Source organism: Tachysurus fulvidraco, chromosome 6 (assembly GCF_022655615.1).
Source record: "Tachysurus fulvidraco isolate hzauxx_2018 chromosome 6, HZAU_PFXX_2.0, whole genome shotgun sequence".
NCBI classification, from domain to species: Eukaryota; Metazoa; Chordata; class Actinopteri; order Siluriformes; family Bagridae; genus Tachysurus; species Tachysurus fulvidraco.
Window position 1 is genome coordinate 15291242 of NC_062523.1, and position 21470 is coordinate 15312711.

The following is a 21470-nucleotide window of genomic DNA, read 5'->3' on the forward strand; positions in this document are numbered from 1 at the left end:
ACATTTTGTGTCTATTTTTTATATACAGTTTATTTAGAAATAGGTTGTAGTATGTCAACCCTGCGTCCTCATATATAGTGAATATCTTCATGTATATTCTCAGATCATTATAAAGGACTATATGTTCAAATTACTTTTTGTCCGACATTGTTTCAGTTGTTTCCTTACTAATTTTAGTTGTACGTTATTGTATTGTTTTACTTGCCTACTTTTAGATCATTATTTTAATATCTTTCCTTTTTTTGGTTGCAAACTATATTTGCACTGATCTATGTTTTCCTCTTTTGTTTGTAAAATGATCTGGAGCTGACATCTGTCACCCACAATAAAATAGGGTGCATATGTAGACTACACCTCAATTTCAGTCTTAGATCCCATAACCGAGTGCAATAATCACAGTTATCAGTCTGAGCCACGCTACATGTAAAAATCTTCCCTCAGCTCTGAATGATGATAATTGTTGGTTGTAATGCCGTTATTATTTTTGTCATTGATAAAAAAAAATCTTTGTGAGGTAGTTTGTGAATGTAATTTCAAATACAAATTGCTTTAAATTGGACAATTTTCTGAGCCGATTTTGGGGGGGATATCACACAAAAATTGCTGAATGTGACCGTCAGTACAGAGGACTGGTGTGCGTGGCGTGCGCGTCGCTCTGCGCTGCCTTGCTCCGTTCGCGCGATGGGAATTTGGAAAGTAACGGAATTTTGCTGCAGTTAATTTGTATATCGGGTTAAGATTTGGAGGGAGCGTTTCCCGAGAGTTCAACTGCAAGAGAATGACACTGAAAAATAACAGTGAAGCTGTGAACCGCTTTCATCGGCAAGGAGCGCACCGGTAATACCGCCTTTCTTTGTCACCTGTTTAGGTTAAGCTGCTCTAAATCCCTCATTCAAGAGAAACAGACATTGGTAGGATTAAAGCTGATTGCCCATATTATTGAATATCTATGTCTATTTATTCGTTTTAGTTTGCCAGGTTTGAAAACTTTTCAGCCAGGTTTGTTTGGTAGCCTGAATAAATCTGCAGATGGGCAGATATGTGTGCGTTAAGCCTGTCAAGTGCATCATGATAAAATCCCCAGTGGGTTAAGTTAAGTCTAACTCAGACCTCCTACAAGTTTTCCAAATGATGCATGTCCTTTATGGGTTAACTAGATTTTTGACATTACAATCCGAGCTCTATGCCTATTGAAAATAAAAACAATTAACATTTTAAGTAAACAGTGTAGGGGTTTAGGATTTTGCAGAGATGAGTCAGTTTAAAATACACAGTGCTTGAAGCCTTAATTTTCACTATTGTATATTAGATGTTTTTTAAAAAAAAATTTTGCATTGCTCAAAAATCTTCCGTTCATAATTCGTTTGTTTTCATAGAGAATCTATTATTACTGAAGCTAAATACTCATTTCATCCATTCATAGTCACTTAAAATGAAACCAACTGCTTCTTGCACTTTTCCTATCCGTTCGTGTTCTTGAGGTCTTGGTGTTTTAAGGTCATGACCCAGGCCACCATCAGATATAAATAGCGCCCAGTTATTTAACCTGTCACATTTAAACCAAACGCTAAAAGATTTCCACTGATGTGAAAAATGATGCCGGTTGTGATGCAGGTCGCAGGAAAAACCTCAGAAATAATGTTCCTTTATATTAAACCACCAAACAAAGCGTATTCATTGCTGCGAATAGCAATGTCTGTACAAATACGAATGCAATACTCAAACTTTAGATAAATTAATCTCTTGAATATTCATTTATCATTTATCAATTGCACTGAAAAACTGTAATTATTTGGGCGCAATATTTTCACTGAAATGCAGAATTTGCCCAGGTGCGTTTACGGTCGCTAAGGGGTTCGGAGTGATTTGAATCTGCATGCCAGTAGAAGTGTTAAATATATGGCTAATTATGCGTATGAAAATTAAACAACAGTGTTATGCAAATTCAGCTGGTTTCAGCTGTGGCTTCAGCACTTGAGACTAGCATTTAATCAAATGAAGCTAGTAATACATCTGTCCCTGAAACAATAAGGGCACAGACAAAAGCGACAGACCATTTAATTATTAATCATATTTGTGTAGTGCTTTCACAGTTGATAAACAATGTTAAAAGTATATTCGGAAACAAGTGTTTTATTGTTACTTTGCAACGTTAACAAAATGGTTAATAATAATGGCTAAAAGCACCACCAAAAAAGAATAATAATAATGATGATAAAAATTATTATTATTATTATTATTATTATTATTATTATTATTATTATTATTAATATTATTAGTGTTGTTGTTATTATTGTTATTAATAATAACAATAATAACAATAATAATAATAATAAAATTAATACGCAGAAGATAAAAAATAATAATTATAGCAGCAGCAACAACAACGACCTCGATGAGAACAACAGCAGAAGCAACAAAAAAAACAAAAACAACAACAACAACAACAACAATAATAATAATAATAATAATAATAATACGCAGAAGATAAAAAAATAATTATTATAGCAGCAGCAACAACAACGACCTCGATGAGAACAACATCAGAAGCAGAAGCAACGACAACAAAAACAACAACAACAACAACAACAACAACAACAACAACAACAACAATAATAATAATAATAATTATTATTATTATTATTATTATTATTATTATTATTATTATTATTATTATTATTATTATTATTATTATTATTAACACCTAAGCGTAAATGTTACCTGTTTACAATAATAATTTGAAAATTTAATGGCTGTTTTGTTATTTAGTTCAAAATGTAGCTTATTATGATTACATCCCGTTAATTAAATCTAGTTTCTGTCAGAAAAGAGGAAATGCGGTCGTTAACCATATTTATTGAAACAGAATATTACCACTATTTTATTATGTGTGTGTCATTTGTTTCAATGTTTGTGCGATTTCTTTTAATAAACGAGAGATTAAAAACAACATTTCTCAGTGACCCACCCCTGAATTTCCTTTTTAGCATAGAACATTTGGCTTTCAGGTTTGTCTTATTTCTTGTGTTATCATATTCCTCGGACCCTACTCCGAGATCTCCAATCCCCTCCACTCTTGGAGCGGGTGGACCAATCAGAGAGCATCTTGAATAAATATTCATGATTCCCCGATTCAAACGTTTGAGCGAGTTTGTGTAGATCCGCCGCATCACACCTAGACTTTTCAGAGAGACAAACTACATTTTCTTATGAATGGAAAGTGAAAAAATCAGTTGAGCTTAAATTGGGATCAATCCTTCACTGAGATAGAAGAAAACAAAAAAGGCAGGAGAAGGGAGATTCGCACTGAAGACATGACAATGACCACAATACCAGAGAGTCTAAACAGCCCAGTCTCAGGAAAGAGCGTTTTCATGGAATTTGGGCCACCGAGTCAACAAATGTCGCCTTCATCTATGTCTCACGGACATTATTCAATGCACTGTTTACATTCAGCCGGTCATCCTCAGCACGACAGCTCGTACAGTCCTGCTCCGTCTTTCCCCAGATCTCTGGCTTATCCATATGTCAACTCAGTCGGTAGTCATTCTTCAAGTCCATATCTCAATAGCGTTCAGACTTACCAAAACAGCACGGCGTTAACGCAGACGCGGTTAGAAGATGCAGGTAAGAAATGCTTTTTTTTTTTCCTCCGTTCATCTCTAACTTAATCGTGCCTTTGTTTTTCGACTCACTGTGAGAATGCTGGAATGGAGTAGCCCAGATGTGTGGGTATTAGGCTTGGTAATTATTTATTGCGTAATGCTATAAACAATGTATGCAATTAACGCTAATTATATCTAAACTGCAGGCTGGAGCTAAAACTAGCACAGTGATGTGTGCTGCGCTACAAGCCTCTGTGAGGCTCCAACTCTAATCATGAGCACCTTTTTCTATTCCCTCACGCAGCACCAGAGACGGAGAAAAGCACGGTGGTGGAAGGAGGAGAAGTTCGGTTCAACGGGAAGGGGAAAAAAATACGCAAACCTCGGACTATATACTCCAGTCTCCAGCTGCAAGCGCTGAACCGCAGATTTCAGCAGACGCAATATCTGGCGCTGCCGGAGAGAGCAGAACTGGCCGCGTCTCTGGGACTCACACAAACCCAGGTGAAGACTTGTTTTACATGGTTATTTATTTAAGAATTTACAATTGTACATATCTGATTCTAGGCGCAAAATCATTTGGATTTCACAGTGAAGCTTGGATAAATTAATAAGGCAAATTTTAGATTTAAAACTAGGCCTTATTATGACTGCTAATCTGGACAATTTGCGTTATGGATTTGGAGACTTTCTTTTGCATCTGTAGGTTTATTCAACTTTCCGTGCTTTTCGTTGTGCCTACTTACAGTTTGTTTGTATGTGTGTGTTTATTTATTTATTTATTTATTCAAAGAAAAGGTCCGTTCAGACATCTGATATTATTCAGTTATATGTTACCGATGCCATACATAACCTAAACCTTATATTAGCCTATATTTTTGTCTAGGAGACTATATATTTGCACTCAAAACGCAACAGGTCCCTTGTTATTTATGATTTTTTTCTTAAATCAAAATCCAATCATAATCATTTTCGACTCTTTGCTAACACGACTTTTATTTTACAGGTCAAGATCTGGTTTCAGAACAAACGGTCCAAGTTTAAGAAGTTGATGAAGCAAGGCGGAGGAAGCATAGACGCGAGCGCACTGGCCAATGGCCGCGGACTGAGCGCCGGTTCGCCCACCGTAGCGCCCGTATGGAACTCATCCGCAAGCGTTAAAACCTCCGTCGGCACACCGAGCTCGTACATCCCGAGCTACACTTCTTGGTACCCCAGCACGCACCAGGACTCTATGCAGCAGCCGCAGCTCATGTGAAGGCAGTGCTTAGCGGACCCCGCCCCTCTTCCTTCGCGGAGGACCCGGATGAGGGGAGCAAGCGACCCTGCCGCCTGGCTCTCCGGCCCTCAGCCCATACAGTACAGACTGCGATCATACACTGAGATCACACCGGAGCACACCGCACAAGCACACCGAGACACCGGCAACAACAGCCCGGAGGCCGAGACACTGAAAAAGAAGCTTCTGCGGCGGAGGAACAAGTTTTCCTCCTTTACTTTCAGAGCGGATTTCCCAGAGATGATGGGTCAAATGAAGCTACTCCTTCCTGGTTTTTCCTTTTTACCTGGCATTTTCCTGTGTGTAAAACATTATACAAAGCTGTAACAAAAAACAATGAATCGTTTTTTTCCCTGAATGGCATTTCTGCCAGGAAAAAGGAACAAACGCTTTTATTTGGCATGATTTACTTAAAAGCAACTATCTGCCTTTTTACAGCCGAGAAGTTGTTAATAACCACACACACACACACACACACACACACACACACACACACACACACACACACACACACACACACACACACACACACACACACACACACACACACCATATCTTACATAGAATATATTTTCTACAGAGAAGGGTGAATGGGTTGTGCTGTACCAGGCTCTGAGCATTTGGAATAGTAGAAGGTAAAATCATGCGAAGAGCCTGGATTTCCTGATTCCAAAGAACAAATCTTTATAGTCTAATTTAAGTCATTTTGGCTGTGTGGAGCTTCTTTGTGTGTTTATTTAAAGTAACTTATTTAGATTTCGTTTATGTCCGTTTGTATGTTTATTTAAAATGAATGTTCTTTAAAAGATATGGCTGCACTAAAGTGAGTAACACTTCACTTTGATTTGAGATGAATTTGTTAAGCCGAGTGCTTGTCGGTCTAAGAGCATCCCCGCGGACACAAAGCAACAGAAGTGTTAAGAGATTATGTACAGAAAATAAAGCCATTTTTAGATTGTGCTGTTAATGATGTGAAAAGGATTTCGACCCGAGTATGTTTATTAACAAATTAATGTGTTTAGCGTTCTATATGGCAAAATAGTTTTATATTGGTTCAATTAATTTATTGTTTTGTTTATTTTTTTTGTTTGTATTATGAATTCGTGTACAATGTGTAAAATCTGACAGTAAAATTCACACTTTAAAATATATTTTACAATGTCGTCATTGAAGCAGTTCAAGTCAAAGCACCCATGTGTATATCTAAATGGACTATTTTATATATGTGTATATATTTTATATATACATATATACATGTTTTAGTCTTACATGTCTACGTCTTCATTAGTCGCATTATTTCAGCTATGATTTCATCTCTTTTCCTAGACATTTCATTTCAAACGGAATCTCCGATTAATCCCGTGTTGGTTTCTATAACACAGTAAATCCTTGTACAATAAGGGTGCTTGTTCCTTTTCTCTTTCGTTTAGCCGCTATAAGCTCCTTTCCGCTCTTGTGCCGCTGGAACAAACCTCGGGCGCGGGTGAATAGCACGCGTATGTGTTAAGTGAATAATTGAGCGCGAGACAGGTGCCTTCAGAAAAGAGCAGGGGGATGGTGACGCTGGTGGGGGCCGGTGAGGGCCGGTGGGGGTTGATGGAGGGGTTGATGGAGGGGTGCACGGACAGGCCCGAAATACCACTTGGTTGTGGCGAATAGTTTAACTGCGCTTTTTACTAGAAAAATCCGAATCACACCTAAGACAATTTAATCGTTTAGGGTTCAGCAGTGTTTTTTTTTATTGACTATAGATATGTGATTTGTATACAATTTGTGTACAATTTGGTAAATGGTAAAGTCTTTTAGAAAACGGATCAATTAAAATAAATATATTTGTTTAAAGATATATAGAAAAGAATAGGATCAGAATATAAAACTTATGTAAACTGTCTTGTTAGATCACATGTTTATATCATTTTATGTCACGATTTGATCCGGCATTCGGACTTTACAGGTCACGATTGTGTGTGTGTGTGTGTGTGTGTGTGTGTGTGTGTGTGTGTGTGTGTGTGTGTGTGTGTGTGTGTGTGTGTGTGTGTGTGTGTGTGTCTGCACCCGCTATAAAGAGCACTAATAATTATGACTAATTTGGACTTTCTTCATGTGGGGCCTGCAAAAATGGCCTCTCCCTTTATAACTTCAACAGAAAAGGACACAGTGTATCACACCTGACCAACCATAGTGGTCAAGAGCAGTTGATACAGGCTCTAGCTTCAGGAGACTAAATTACACAGGATATGAGTTACCTATAAATATTTACATACTATAACTCTTTTATGGATGGATATATATATATATATATATATATATATATATATATATATATATATATATATATATATATATATATATATATATATATATATATATATATATATGAAAGACTGTTAGGGTCCCTGCTATATCAGGTATTAAGTGTCAAAAATAAAATAAAATCAGAAGCTAAGACCCCAACAACGGCACTAACGTCATTAATACAGCACTTAATCACGCTTTTCCAGTTGCTATTATTATTATTATTATTATTATTATTATTATTATTATTATTATTATTATTATTATTATTATTATTATTAACATCTGATCATGTTTAGCAAATAATAATAATAATAATAATAATGTACTGTTATGTACTGTTAAAAATAGAACTTTAGAAATGTCTTTATTATTGTATTTATTTACTACTGTATTGTATTTATAATTGTCTTGTGCTTATTTTGTATTATTATTATTATTATTATTATTATTATTATTATTATTATTATTAAGAAGAAGAAGAAGAAGAAAAAGAATAGTAGGTTTTAATAGTAGTAATAAGTGATCCCACGTTTTTCCTAATGTTAAACCTCATTAATAAGTAGTGACTAATATGATATTGAGAATAAAATGTAACATTTTAAAAATAAATGTTTAATCGAAAGTGCACGCATATAAAATACGCCATTAAGCCAACATTAATACATTGTCATTTATTCACTGATTAATGAGACACACAATGTGTAACAAAATTGCACTAATGACTATATAAAATCTAAATCATAAATCCAGACAAGAACCTAATAAAATATATTAAAGGTAAATATATTAATTCTCTCTCTCTCTCTCTCTCTCTCTCTCTCTCTCTCTCTCTCTCTCTCTCTCTCTCTCTCTCTGTGTCTCTCTCTCTCTTTTTTATAACCACGGGGCTGGGGTATGCAGCTGTGGAGCGGAGAGGGTCAGCGTTATTTCACTATATTCTCCTCTTGATTACGAGCCGAGCCCATCAAACCAGACATAATTACAGTCATTGCGCCCTTATTTATTCTAATGCAGTTTCCCATCTACAGGATAATTATGAGCAATTTTTTTCGCACGTGGAATCTTTTGTTAACAAAGGAGATAGCGCACTGAAAGAAAATTTGCTGTGCGATAAAAAAAGAGCGACTTAGGTGCACCACAGCCCCCCTCGCAGCGGCTCGCTTATAAGTAAGCCTGGCAAATTGCTTGCAGGTGTATACCGAGGGATTGTCAATAGGAAGAGCGCACAAAATTAGCAATAGCACAATGTTGGAATAATTAAGGCTGTAGTGAAATTATGGAACAAGGGCTGCCTTATTTTGTCCTACAAATGACAGAAAGGCTAGCTTAAAAAATTAAACAGAGAATAAAGTTGCGTTATTTTTCTAGCATAAGAAAAATATAGTACGTCTTTGTTATAGTAAAGTAACTTTTCTTTTTTAAATATCTGTATTCGCATAGTTTTGTAATAAAAACCCCGAGAAACCGTAAATAAATTTAGACCAATTAAGATCAAACAAAGTTTTTTTCCCACTTCAATTGATTTGTTGAATGTAATTTTTAAGATAATGCAAAGACAAACTCAATTATTTCTAATTAATATTTAATCCAGGTGTTTTTATTTGTTCATTAAATCTCAAAGCTGATTCAGTCTTTATTTTTTTTTCTTGAATCTGTATTTGAATATGTAGTATATTATTGAAAAATTACCTTGTTCTATATTATGTCCTTGTTGGGAAAGGTGAAAAAAAAGAAATAAAGAAAAATTAACTGACAACAAGCGTTAGGAATTGATAAGCTTTATTCTTACCTTTTGTAAGATAAATGAGTGTGCAGATCAGGCGTAAATTCATATATGTGTCAGTGTTAAGTATCCAGTGGTCACTACGCTGGCTGAACGCTTTAGGTCCCTGCAAGAGCCTCGTCGCAGGGCTCAGAGCTTTAGCAGCCGCACACAGAACAAGACTGAAAATTTCCAGCTTTATTTTCCCTCTTTATAGCTGTTGGGGGAAAAATTGCAGATTATTAGCATAAATGTTTACTCCTCATTACGCTGATGACATTGTGCACTCGAGATCTTGGTAATCTTTGGGAAAATTATGAGTAATTTTTAAAAATTTAAAGCAGCAGTTACCACGCAATTCAGGCTAATTTTGCGTAGGCTCCAAACGGATATAATTATAGCCGAGTCAAGATGTTATGCTAAAAACTATGCATTGATATTCCCATTTATTATGTACATGCAACTTTGACAATGCTGATGCATGAAATAGCTGGAAATTGTCTTGCGCAAAAATTACAGTCCATATTAGGACATCTAAAATTGCGAAGAATTATACAGTAATTGCAGGCTTTCGGATCGGAGAGCCAGAATGCTCAAACTGGAGCAATTGTGGATGAAATTACAGATCAGAGTATAAATTAGGGAAGGGGTATGGCATTTTTCAAGTTGTCTCCAGGATTCCGGAAGTGTCTAACACCGCATCAACACTAATCTTTTAGGGAGAGAGGGCGGCATGCAGAACACGCGCAGCACTAATATGTCTCTATAACCCACATTTGTTTTCATTTGTAATACAGTGTCATTTCCCCCTCTTTGTGTGAGTTTTAAAACATCTTGATTTTACTTCGCTAATCATCTATTTCAATTTCTCGTCGTGGCCTGTGAAAGGTACAAGAGGCGCACTGTAGTCTAACGTAACGTAATAATGGGTGTTAGCAGTGTCCCGATGGTCAAACGTCTCAAACTCTTCAAATCCACGCTTCATAGTTTTAAACGAGTGACTGTGAGCATGATGTCACGTTATTACTCCCTTTGAAAACATGAAGACATTTTTTTGTCTATACTGATACAAGCCCCACTTAAATTGGCTTCTTTTTTATTTGTAAAGCTGGACATATTGGGTAAACTTTCTGGCTAATTTCTTTTGTGAGTTTCCTAGTGTGCACATCAGAAGGTTGCAGAGAGCTCTTGCACTTCCAAGCCCCGAGGCGACATATAACATATGTAATGCGACCATCTCTGACAAAGTACCTCCTGATTGCATTGTCTTCTGCTTTGATCATTCATCTGAAAGATCATGTAGAGAGAAAAAAAATGTAGTGCTCTCCCTATTTGCTTACACTATATTCTTTATTTCTTTGGGCCAGTATTTTATACCTCACCAAATATAGCTAATCAGTACCCATGTGATGTTTTGATCAATGTAAACCCGTTAAACAGTTATACTCTACACTGTACATAAAATTACGCACGCGCTTTAATGTCACAGAAAACATTTTTATGCTCTTGCTGTTACTCTTTAGTAGGCTACAACCTGTGTGTATGCATGTTGTGTGAGTGTGTGCATCTTACATTAAGATTGAGCGCAGTGTTTTCATTTTAGTTTAGGTGGAGGCCAGTTTTATGCTGAGCCTTGAAACCTTCTCTTTTGCTAAACCCATATCATGATCTCCACCTCATCTCCATCTCACTAGTCCTCCTGTCAGCACTAAATCTACGTTTTCATATTTTACATTATGTAGGCTGTGTAGTCATACCTGTCATGTTGGGGGACAAAAGGTGAATTTGTGAGTTTTGTCTGAAACGTTTACAAGCATCACGCCTTCAGCCAGACTTATTACAGGCTGAGAGGCTTGTCTGGCGCCAGAGCAGCGGGAGGAGGCGTGGCCGGAGAGAGGGGAAAACATCTGAAACATTTCAGTAGTGCGCTACAAGCCCTATAGCAAAAAGCTTTCACAGAGGAACAAACAGCTTTCTCTTCAATCTCCAAGTGCTTGAGATGAAATCGCAAAAGAACGTAAGATTCACATGAAACATTTTTATTTAAATACGAATTTCATTGAATGGCAGAACTGTTCATTCAGCATAAGACATAAAAATAAATTAAACAAAAGTAGGCTATTTCCGAGAAACGTGTTACATGTGAATTTTGAGTGGGGGAAAATCAGTAGCTTCTGAGTTTTAACGATAACGTTTTCCATTAATATATCCAACAAAAACGAAAACCCTACTTTATACCTACAAGCCTATAATGATGGCAACATCTCAGAAGGACGCGGTGAAACATACAAGTACAGAGAGTGTTTCTCCTACTAACCTTATGTACAACTTAGAGAGCAAATAAAAAAATCTGTGACAACGATGGGCACATTTAAAATACATCATGGTGGACAAACGAAAGTGAGGTCATTTTCTGAAGGCACGATACAGCTTGAAATTGTGCTACATAATCTGACGTCAACACATCCTGCTATAAAGTTCACTCCGGCCTGAATAGCCTTTTAGAGCATAGCTTTGGATCTTAGTGGTTCATTAACAATGCATTATGTTATCCTTTCATTTTCCGCCTCCAAAAACAAAATAAATAAATACAAAAATAATTGCATTGTCTTTTATTCTTCCGCATCTGCCTGATGACGAAATTGTGTATAATGAAAAAACTGAAAGAAAAAAAACAGTATTACACGCAGCAAGGAAAATGGCAGGCTTACATCTCTGTCCAATATAATCGGTCGCGGCAGTTCTCAGAAAACGAGGCTTATAAGTCACCCCAAGCTCTCGCTTTTCTTCTCTTTGTCTATTTCCCCGCAAAAGTAATTCTCCAGTCTTTTTTAAAAGTCATTTTCGTTGTTGTCAAAATATCGTCCCAGCGCTGACGGCTGTGTTGTGGTGGTGCGGTGCCAGCGCGTTTGCTTGGAGGTGCGCGCCTGAGTTCGTGGATGAGTACCAGGAGTAGTTGGTGAGGAAGGAAGGCGCCGTGGTGCTGGGAGAGCCGCTGCTCGGAGCTAAAGCCGAGCTCACACTGTTCATCCTCTGATTTGGTGGAAAGTCCCAGGCGCTGTTAACAGGAGGCGAATGGCACGGCGGAGACTCGCTGGACGCCACGTGTTGCTCGGGCGGGATTTCACCATTCTTCCACAACTTTTTAAACTTTGAGCGGCGGTTTTGAAACCATATTTTCACCTGAAATAATAAATCAAGATGAGAGAGGCTTGGTCAAAATAAATAAACGCATATAAACTACACATAGCTAAAAAAACAACAACAAGTATATGATTTAGTTGTGCGTTTGGGTAAAAGTAAAAAAATAATTGTTTAACGGTATATCAATGCATTGTTTAACGGTATATCTCTGTATCAACAGGCTTTTTATCAACAAGTTTGGTATTAATTAATTTATTATAATTTTAGTATTATACAATTATATGTAAAGTAAAATTGAATATAGATAATAATCTCTCTCTCTCTCTCTCTCTCTCTCTCTCTCTCTCTCTCTATATAAATATATATATATATATATATATATATATATATATATATATATATATATATATATATTATTGAACATAATAGATGTTTATATAAATGCATTTTGCTAATAACAGTTGAGTGATGATGCTTATGCTGCCGCTGTCAGTGACACTCACCTGGGTTTGTGTGAGGCCCAGAGAAGCGGCGAGCTCAGCTCTCTCCGGCAGCGCCAGATACTGCGTCTTCTGGAAGCGCCTCTGCAGCGCGGCGAGCTGGAAACTCGAGTAAATCGTTCTCGGCTTGCGCACCTTCTTTGGCTTTCCGTTCACCATACGAATTTCAGGTTCGTTCTCCTCTTTTTCTAGAATGAAATAAGACCATTTTAGACTATAAGATGCACTATTAATGCGGTAAACAAATAAGGTTCCATGCAAAGCCAAGTGAGTAGTCTGATCACTAGAGTAAAAACGGCTGTAATTAGTTTTCATGGTTTTACATTTGTAGCTTGATGTATCAGAACACACAGTGGAGATCGGTTTACCTGCGTCAGTAGGAGTAGGCGATGCGCTAGAGCCGTATGTGGTGTACGCACTGAAGGAACTGTTGAAGCCCAACTCATAAGACTTGGCGTTGTACTGGACGCTGCTCATGCCGTTGTTGTGGTACGGATAAGTACCGAGCTGGCCATAAGGCGACCCTGCACAGTGACCCGGCTGCTGGCCGTTGTAGTAGCTACTGTCCGTTGCGGTAGAGACGGGTAAAGTCGGGGATTCCTGTGACTTGTGCAAGCTGTGGTAACCGCTCGAGGTAATCTGGTTGGAGTGCATATCTGTGCTGAGACTGTCAAACACCCCAGTCATGGTTAATTCTCAAACAAAATGAAACCGTGCAAATAATGGATAGGCACTCATCTAAACCGTGTGGGAAAAAGTAGAAACAAAATTCACGATCAGTTACTAATTTGTTTTCGTAGTAGCTGTCATTCCTGTGAGATTTCGAGAACAGACTGTCATTCCCTGCCCGAGGAGCGTGATTGTCTGCAGCTCAGGAGTGCAGCGGGCGGCATTTATCGCGCGTCACGTGGGAGGCCGAACCTGCGCGCCACAAACAGCCAATGAAGGCAGGCTTATGGAAAACGCAGAGCGATGTACAGAGCTGCACAAAAATCAACATTTAGCGTGTTAATGTTTGCATACACGCATTCACATATATAAGCAATCTTACCTACAAGGAAAATATTGGATTAAAGACTTAATAAGCGTCAACTTTTCTGCTAGTTATATCTTATTTTGTGTCGAAACTGATGAAAACAAGTTTACGCTTAAAAATCAAAGTTTGTCAAAGTTTTCTTTTTTACAGTAAGCATACATACATGCATACATACATGCATACATACATACATACATACATACATACATACATACATACATACATACATACATACATACATACATACATACATGCATGCATGCATACATACATATACATACATACATACATACATACATACATACATACATACATACATACATACATACATACATACATACATACATACGTGGCCTACGTAGAGTAAATTCGCAGACTAGAAGATTAAATAAAAAGAAAGAACAAACAAATGAATGAGATGAGCAAACGTAATGCAAAACATTTGAATTTACATGATCTATAATAACATTCATTTTAAATAGTTATTTGTAACCACTTATAAGAAATTTCCAGTTTTTACTTGATTTTAGTTTATGACACCCGGACAAGTAAACGAAATGTCTGTAATTTATACACAGATTTTGGTTACCCATTCTTTTTATTTTACAGAATGCCTCAGTACTCAGTACAAATCTTCTCGCCCTGTTGCGACATCTGTTGGCATAAACACCCTAAGAGTAAAAGGTTAATGGCTGACCAAAAGGGCGATGAAGCAATGTTTTTTAGCCGAATAAGTATAAAAATATATCATTTTAGTACATATCATGATAGCATATTAGTTACTTTGCTAATAATGCTGTATATAGCTTAATTAGTTTATTTGCTAGAATATAGCATTTTTTTTCTTAACCTAATACAGCACAAGTAATAACCCCAACAACACATTAACCACACAAACAAAACCAAGCATTCTAAATGAAATCATATTTTTAGGAAAGCTAAATTTATTTATTTATTAATATATTTATTCATGTATTTTTTGTTTGTTTGTTCTTTTTTGGTTGTTTGTTTATTTATTTATTATTTGACATGTTTTTATACAACGGTAGATTTATTAGAGTCCAGAAAATATGTATATGATTGTGAAAGTTCAGATCTTCAGAATTAATTTCTGTTTTTGTTCCATACAACAGGTGTTTTTTCCTTCTCTCTATATTGCATGTTGTATGATAAATTTTCTAGATTCCAAAATCATGTTACACATGCATACTTCCTGTATTATATATATAATAAGTTGGATCACGTTTTAATGCAAGAACTAAGCTGCTATTCGTTTTTAAAAGCTTGTTTTCATTGTTTTAGATATTTTAATGTTTTTTATTTTTTTTAATAAAAAATCGTTCTTTTATATCGAGCCTGCTTAAGCATATTTACAATATATGACAGGAAATATTTATGCGTGTATGCGTGTATAAAGTTATTGTTTTCTATTGGATTTAGCAAATTAAAATTGTTCAAGAATGGGGGGAAAAGAGCTACAAGTTACTGCAAGTAGTAATCAAAATGACACATTAGCTTCCCCTGTGGTGTACAGCGGGATTACTGCGTTAAATTGTCACACGCAATGAATATAGCAAACCGAAAGGGGACGCTGCAGCACATGCATTATATGGTCATAACTCCATGGTCAACTCCTATAACACAGGATGCTTCATGTTCATCAAGCGGATATGTTGATAAACCCACAGAGACATCAGAACGGGTCACAAACCGTTGAATAAATTGCAATTACTATATGTTTTGAGCTATTATACTACATAGCTGTTGAGTTCTCAAAACTGATTGGTAAGCAGGTCGTGATTAATTTTCTAGAGCAGCTGCTCTGACAATAGTTACATTATAATGTCACAAATTTATATTAGAATGCACTGTTTCTGTAGTAACGTTTCATTCACAGGCACACAATCTAAGACTTAATCTAGGGATGTGGGAATATGGGAATCATGGTAGCCTAATGGTTAAGGTGTTATGAGTTCAAATCCCAGGTCCATTAAGCTGCCACTGCTGGGCCCCTGAGCAAGGCCCTTAACCCTCAATTGCTCAGTTGTATAAATTTAAATAAATTGTAAGTCACTCTGAATAAGGGTTTCTGCTAAATGCTAGAAATGTAAATCAAAGACACAATCAAAAATTAAATGTGCTAATTAACAACAACAAAAAAGTACAGTTCTTTTACTGATGCTTTTAATAAGGAGCTGTTTATAGAAGACATTTAGTGTGTCAGTGCCCTTGTTCATGTCAGTACATTTTCTGCCACAGGGAATCTTCTGGAAAGACAGCTTAAAGCTTTGATTGATGCATGATTGAATATTATTATTATTATTATTATTATTATTATTATTATTATTATTATTATTATTATTATTATTATTATTATTATTATTATTATTATTTCCCATCAGGTTTTATTTCTTACTTAATGCTGCACTATTATAATGCAAAGCATAGATCACTCAAATAAATGAATAATACATTTTAAAACATGTATCTAATGCTTTCAGTAGAAACCTGATATTTTTAGTGCATAATATATCTGCCAAGGTCAGGAATGATAGGTGTACAGCTGTATTTCTTATACTAACATCTGTGTTGACAGGGCAAACATTGTCTGACAGAGGCAAAAAGATGTGTCTGAGGTAGAATAAGACTGTGACAGATTATTGAAGATGACTTGGGAAATCATTTTGGGATATTCTTCAAAATGCATGTGTGAGGAAGAGACTGAAGAGAATTTTACATGTTTCATGAATAATTTGGTTTGGCAGACTGAACGTGAAAAATTCAGAACCACATTCAAACAGCAGTAATGTAACAAGATGCAAAGAATGCTTGATTTTTCTACCTTCTAGTTATGCATTTATTACAATTTAAGGTGTTGCATAAGTATATGATTCAAAAAGATGGTGCGTAAAAGTAGCACACCAATAGGGGTCAGTAGCTACATATCATGAACTTTTGGCCAGCTGTCTTGCTATTATAATTGGTCTTTAGCTAAACAAATAAGGCTGGAAGTAAGTATTCATACTTTACAAGAAGCTTGCTGCTAAAACTTCCTGTATCTCTAACTGTATAAAACTGTAAAAACTACTGGATAAATGGGGTTTATTTGCTTCTGTCGTCTTTTCTGGCTTCTGTTCTCAGTCTGACAATAATTAGCCTTCACTCATCTGTAACTCACTGCTCTGATCATGGAGGGGAGTGCAGAAGCTTATCATGGCAAGACTCAAGGTTACAGAACACTAAAAGTTGTAGAGGGAATTTGGTAAAAATCCTTCAGCGTTTTGCTACTGATAAGGTGTTTTGATAGAACATTCCTTTTTGTATACAGTAGCAATGTAGTCTACCATTATTGGCAAGATGGCATGAAATACCACTGACTCAGTATGTGCCGCCATTCAGCTATGCTGATCATCAAATTTTCAGCTGCTTTCCGAAAGTACAGCTGTCAGATTCAACCACATATGCTGCATTGTTTCATTTAGTGGCAACCTGTCTGCCTTTTTCAAATATCCTAATCTGTAAAAATATATTCATTCATTCATTCATTCATTTTCTACCGCTTTATCCGAACTTCTCGGGTCACGGGGAGCCTGTGCCTATCTCAGGCGTCATCGGGCATCAAGGCAGGATACACCCTGGACGGAGTGCCAACCCATCGCAGGGCACACACACACTCGCATTCACTCACGCATTCACACACTACGGACAATTTTCCAGAGATGCCAATTAACCTACCATGCATGTCTTTGGACTGGGGGAGGAAACCGGAGTACCCGGAGGAAACCCCCGAGGCACGGGGAGAACATGCAAACTCCACACACACAAGGCGGAGGCGGGAATCGAACCCCGACCCTGGAGGTGTGAGGCGAACGTGCTACCCACTAAGCCACCATGCCCCTCTAAAAATATATATTCCATTCTGTCTAGAAGTAATAATATAAATTGTTTTTGTTTAGTCTACATATGAATAAAATGTGTGAAGGCTTTGCTGTGTGATGGGATGATCATGGAGTCAAACATTTCATTTACAGCCTTTGGCAGACACCTTTATCCTATTATCTCATTTTTTTATACAACTGAGAGTTCAGGGCCTTGCTCAGGGGCCTAACAGCAGCAGTTTGGTGGACCTGGAATAGAAATCACAACCTTCCGATTGGTAGCCCAATACCATAACCACTAGGCTACCACCCCCACCCCCACCCCCCAACAAGCAGTATAACTATAATGCTTATAATGCTTAGATGTGCTTATACCTTTTTTTTTTTTTTTTACTAAAAACAACACAATATTCTCAGAAGGTGATCTGAGATCTTAGTATACAGAACCATGACACATTCAGTTGATTTCTGTCAATTGATTTCAGATTAATCTGCATAGTGACTGCCACAGAGACAACATTCGGCCCCACCCCTAGACAACACAAGGAAGAAACCTTGTGAAGAACCTAATTCAAAAAGCATCCTCTACTGAGTGACAGCTGGAGTTGGCTTTTAAAACACTACATTTCAAGAAACTAAATCCAAGTTCTCGTCCACCCATGATAAACATTTTGGAGTCTTGGGCAACTGTTTTTTTTTTTTGTTATTTTTTGGGAAGTGTAAATCCCATGGGTATCGAAGTAGGACCATTCACAAGAGCAGAAAGTGAGTCAAATGTGAATCATAAGTGTAGAATCATAGGATCAGGGTGAATCAGTCAGGTCCAGAGGGTGAGGGGAGCCACATCTGTAGAACTCTGTTAGCACCATCTTGACATCAGGCAGCAGGTGTTCTCACATCTGCAAATTTATAATCACCCGACAACAGACTATGCACATTCTGACCATCTTTAGGTCTAATACTATGCAATATATACTTAAGAAAATTGATGAGGTGATCATGATGGACATATGTGAAAGCACTGCACTATAGTTTAATGTATTTTCAGAACAGGCTTAATGTTATTACAGCCAAAAAGACAAATATTAAAATTAAAGTATGTCCAATGGCTTCTACTCTAATCACAGGAGGGAACTAAAAGCACGAAGATGAAGAGGAAGCATTAAAGAAACCTATTTCTGATGGCTCTAAAGTTTGAAAGGTTGGTATCATAAACACTGGGATATCATCCAAATGGCATAACCTCATTCTGAAAAATTGATTTTTCATTCAAATGTCTATGCATAATTCATTGTTATACTTCATGATGTTACTGAACTCACATGCACTTCTTGCAGAATCTAAGAAGAAAATTTTTTACTGTAACTAATGCCATGTATTTTCTGTAGCCATAATAACATAATAACAAAGAAAATTGACCTTGTCTATTATTCTCTCTCTCTCTCTCTCTCTCTCTCTCTCTCTCTCTCTCTCTCTCTCTCTCTCTCTCTCTCTCTCTCTCTCTCTCTCTCTCTCTCTCTCTCTCTCTCTCTCAACAAACATATTTGACTAACACAAAAATTGCACTGAAAAAAGAAAGCTTATAGCTTAAGCTTTAGTTAAGCTTATAGCTGCAAGACTAACTGTCTAACACTTTGGCATGTTTTAAGCAGACTAGACATTCATCAACATCTGCTATTGAGATATGTGTGAAAATGAGTTTCCACATAGTGCAAAAGTGTGTAAAAGCAGTTGCTGATTGTAGGCTGTTTTACACATGTATTCAATGCATGTCATGAAACACTGCAAGGGACCAGACCATCCTGATAATCTACTGCAAATATCTACCCCTAACTCAAGGCTATCTTTAGATTGAGCTAAATTACTTCATTTCATTTTTATTTAGTTATTCTTTCTCTATACTTCCCACTACAGTTAGATTTCTTAGGACCACATCTGACATGACTGAGAGGAAGCATCACATAGCATTGAAATATCAACTAAAACTCATGTTTACAAAATGCGGTCCTCAGACAATTGGACATCAGTGTTTACACACCTGCCATATTGTCAACACTTTGCTGTAACAGTGTCATGGACTATTTAACTTGCTGTGACAGCTTTGATAGATACCTGAAAGGCTGAAAAAGAGCAAATAATACTCACAAAATAGCATTTAATTTACATTAATACTCATAAAATAACTAACATATACTTATATGAATATATATATATATATATATATATATATATATATATATATATATATATATATATATATATATGTATATATATATATATATATATATATAAATCCATAAAATAAAATAAAAAATTCTCCCAATTTTTCTCTCACCTGGAATATAATATATATCTCTTTCTGCTGAGGAGACAAAGGTCTTTGGAGTGCAGGGAGAGCTACTGAAGACCTTTTTTTACTCTGTGGTGGCCTCAGCCATATTCTATGATGTGGTATGCTGGTGCAGCAGCATCTCTATTGCAGAAAGAAAAGAAAGGAACAGCTGATCAGGAAGGCCAGCTCAGTCCTGGAGATTCAGACTCAGACTCTAGACACTGTACAGGAGGTGGGAGAAAGGTGTATGGTAGCAAAACTATCATCATTGCTGGAGAACGACTCTCACCCCTGTATGAAACGGTTTCAGCTCTGAGCAGCTCCTTCAGTAACAGACTGTTACATCCTACAATAAGTGTCTGAAGGAGCGATACAGACTTTCTTTTCTCCCTGCTGCTATTAGACTTTACAATCAAAGTTGCTCCCAGTGAACCAGCCACCATAATACACACTGTTATTACTGTTTTAACTGCATCAATAAACAATACCAAAGTAACAAAGTATTTTAAATATGTGCAATAACAGAAATTTTTAAAAATGTGCAATATTACCTATGTGCAATTGTCTGTTAGTGTAACTACTTACACGTGGTCTCTTTTTACACATTATGTTTTATATATATTCCAGGTGAGGGAAAAATTGGGAGAGTTTTTTTTATTTTATGGGCACTGGTTTGCCATCATGCTGGCATCAGATTTAATCTACTGTTCTCCAGAACTTCTGAACTTCTGAGCTGAACTGTGTCTGAACTGTACCTGGGTCAATCAGAGCTAGACCCATGAATACAAGGTACTGTACTTTAACTGCCAATATTTCACCAGGGAAAATTATATTTCACTAATGGATCTGCAGGATTCACTGTGATATATAAATCACTTATAACACCATTTTCGACCACATAAGACCTGGCCCTTTAGTAACAGAGAATTTCAATATATGAAAGAGAAATTATATGTAATGTATAGCTGGCAGGGATCATGACATTACTTTAGCTATTGAGCTAAGCTTTTTATTATTCTGCTTTCTCAGCAGAAATGGGCTTTGATGATACACTAAGCCAAGGGTAAAGTGCAGCACTGATAAAATATTTTACTATAGTATCATTTTAATTTGCACCTTTCTGTAATATTTCAACATTTTGGAATTTTATATGTTTTCTACCTTGGATACCTTTTTACAATTTATACCATTTATACCTATTATATCTTTTGACTGCAGGAGGTTTAGTGAATTGTAAACATATGACACAGAACGAGGCTTCAAACATTCAAATAAAAGAAATCATATTATTTTTTAAAATTGACATAAGAAAATGGTACATTAGAATGGACTATGAATATAATTCAATAATGTCTGTTTGTATCAGTCAAAAACTCATATATAAAGTGGGAATTACAATTATTTAGTATGGAATATGAATATTTTGTTTATAAAGCTTATGTGAAATGTCCATGTGTTTTTCTGTGTTTTTGGCTGCGATGTTGAAGACTGAGAAAAAAAAAAATTAAGGTGTTGACTACCAATTGGAAGGTTGTGAGTTCAATCCCAAGTCCAGCAAGTTGCCACTGCTGGGCAATTTAACAAAGCTCTTACATGAAGAATGAGATAAGATCATCTGCCAAATTGCCATAAATGT

General features: G+C 36.5%; 2 protein-coding genes across 2 annotated transcripts; one reads left to right on the forward strand and one right to left on the reverse strand.

Annotated features, from left to right (window-relative positions):
* The first annotated feature begins 2746 nt into the window (after positions 1-2746).
* Positions 2747-5441, forward strand: dlx1a (distal-less homeobox 1a). Its single transcript, XM_027164714.2, has 3 exons — positions 2747-3627; positions 3910-4109; positions 4612-5441. The coding sequence occupies exons 1-3, from the start codon at positions 3315-3317 to the stop codon at positions 4861-4863; spliced, it is 765 nt and encodes a 254-aa protein (XP_027020515.1). The 5' UTR covers positions 2747-3314; the 3' UTR covers positions 4864-5441.
* A 5526-nt stretch (positions 5442-10967) lies between these two features.
* Positions 10968-13467, reverse strand: dlx2a (distal-less homeobox 2a). The gene is made up of 3 exons (XM_027164677.2): positions 12957-13467; positions 12592-12776; positions 10968-12127 (listed from the first exon to the last, which is right to left on the reverse strand). Exons 1-3 carry the CDS (start codon positions 13273-13275, stop codon positions 11798-11800), a joined length of 834 nt encoding a protein of 277 aa, XP_027020478.2. The 5' UTR covers positions 13276-13467; the 3' UTR covers positions 10968-11797.
* Positions 13468-21470: the final 8003 nt, after the last annotated feature.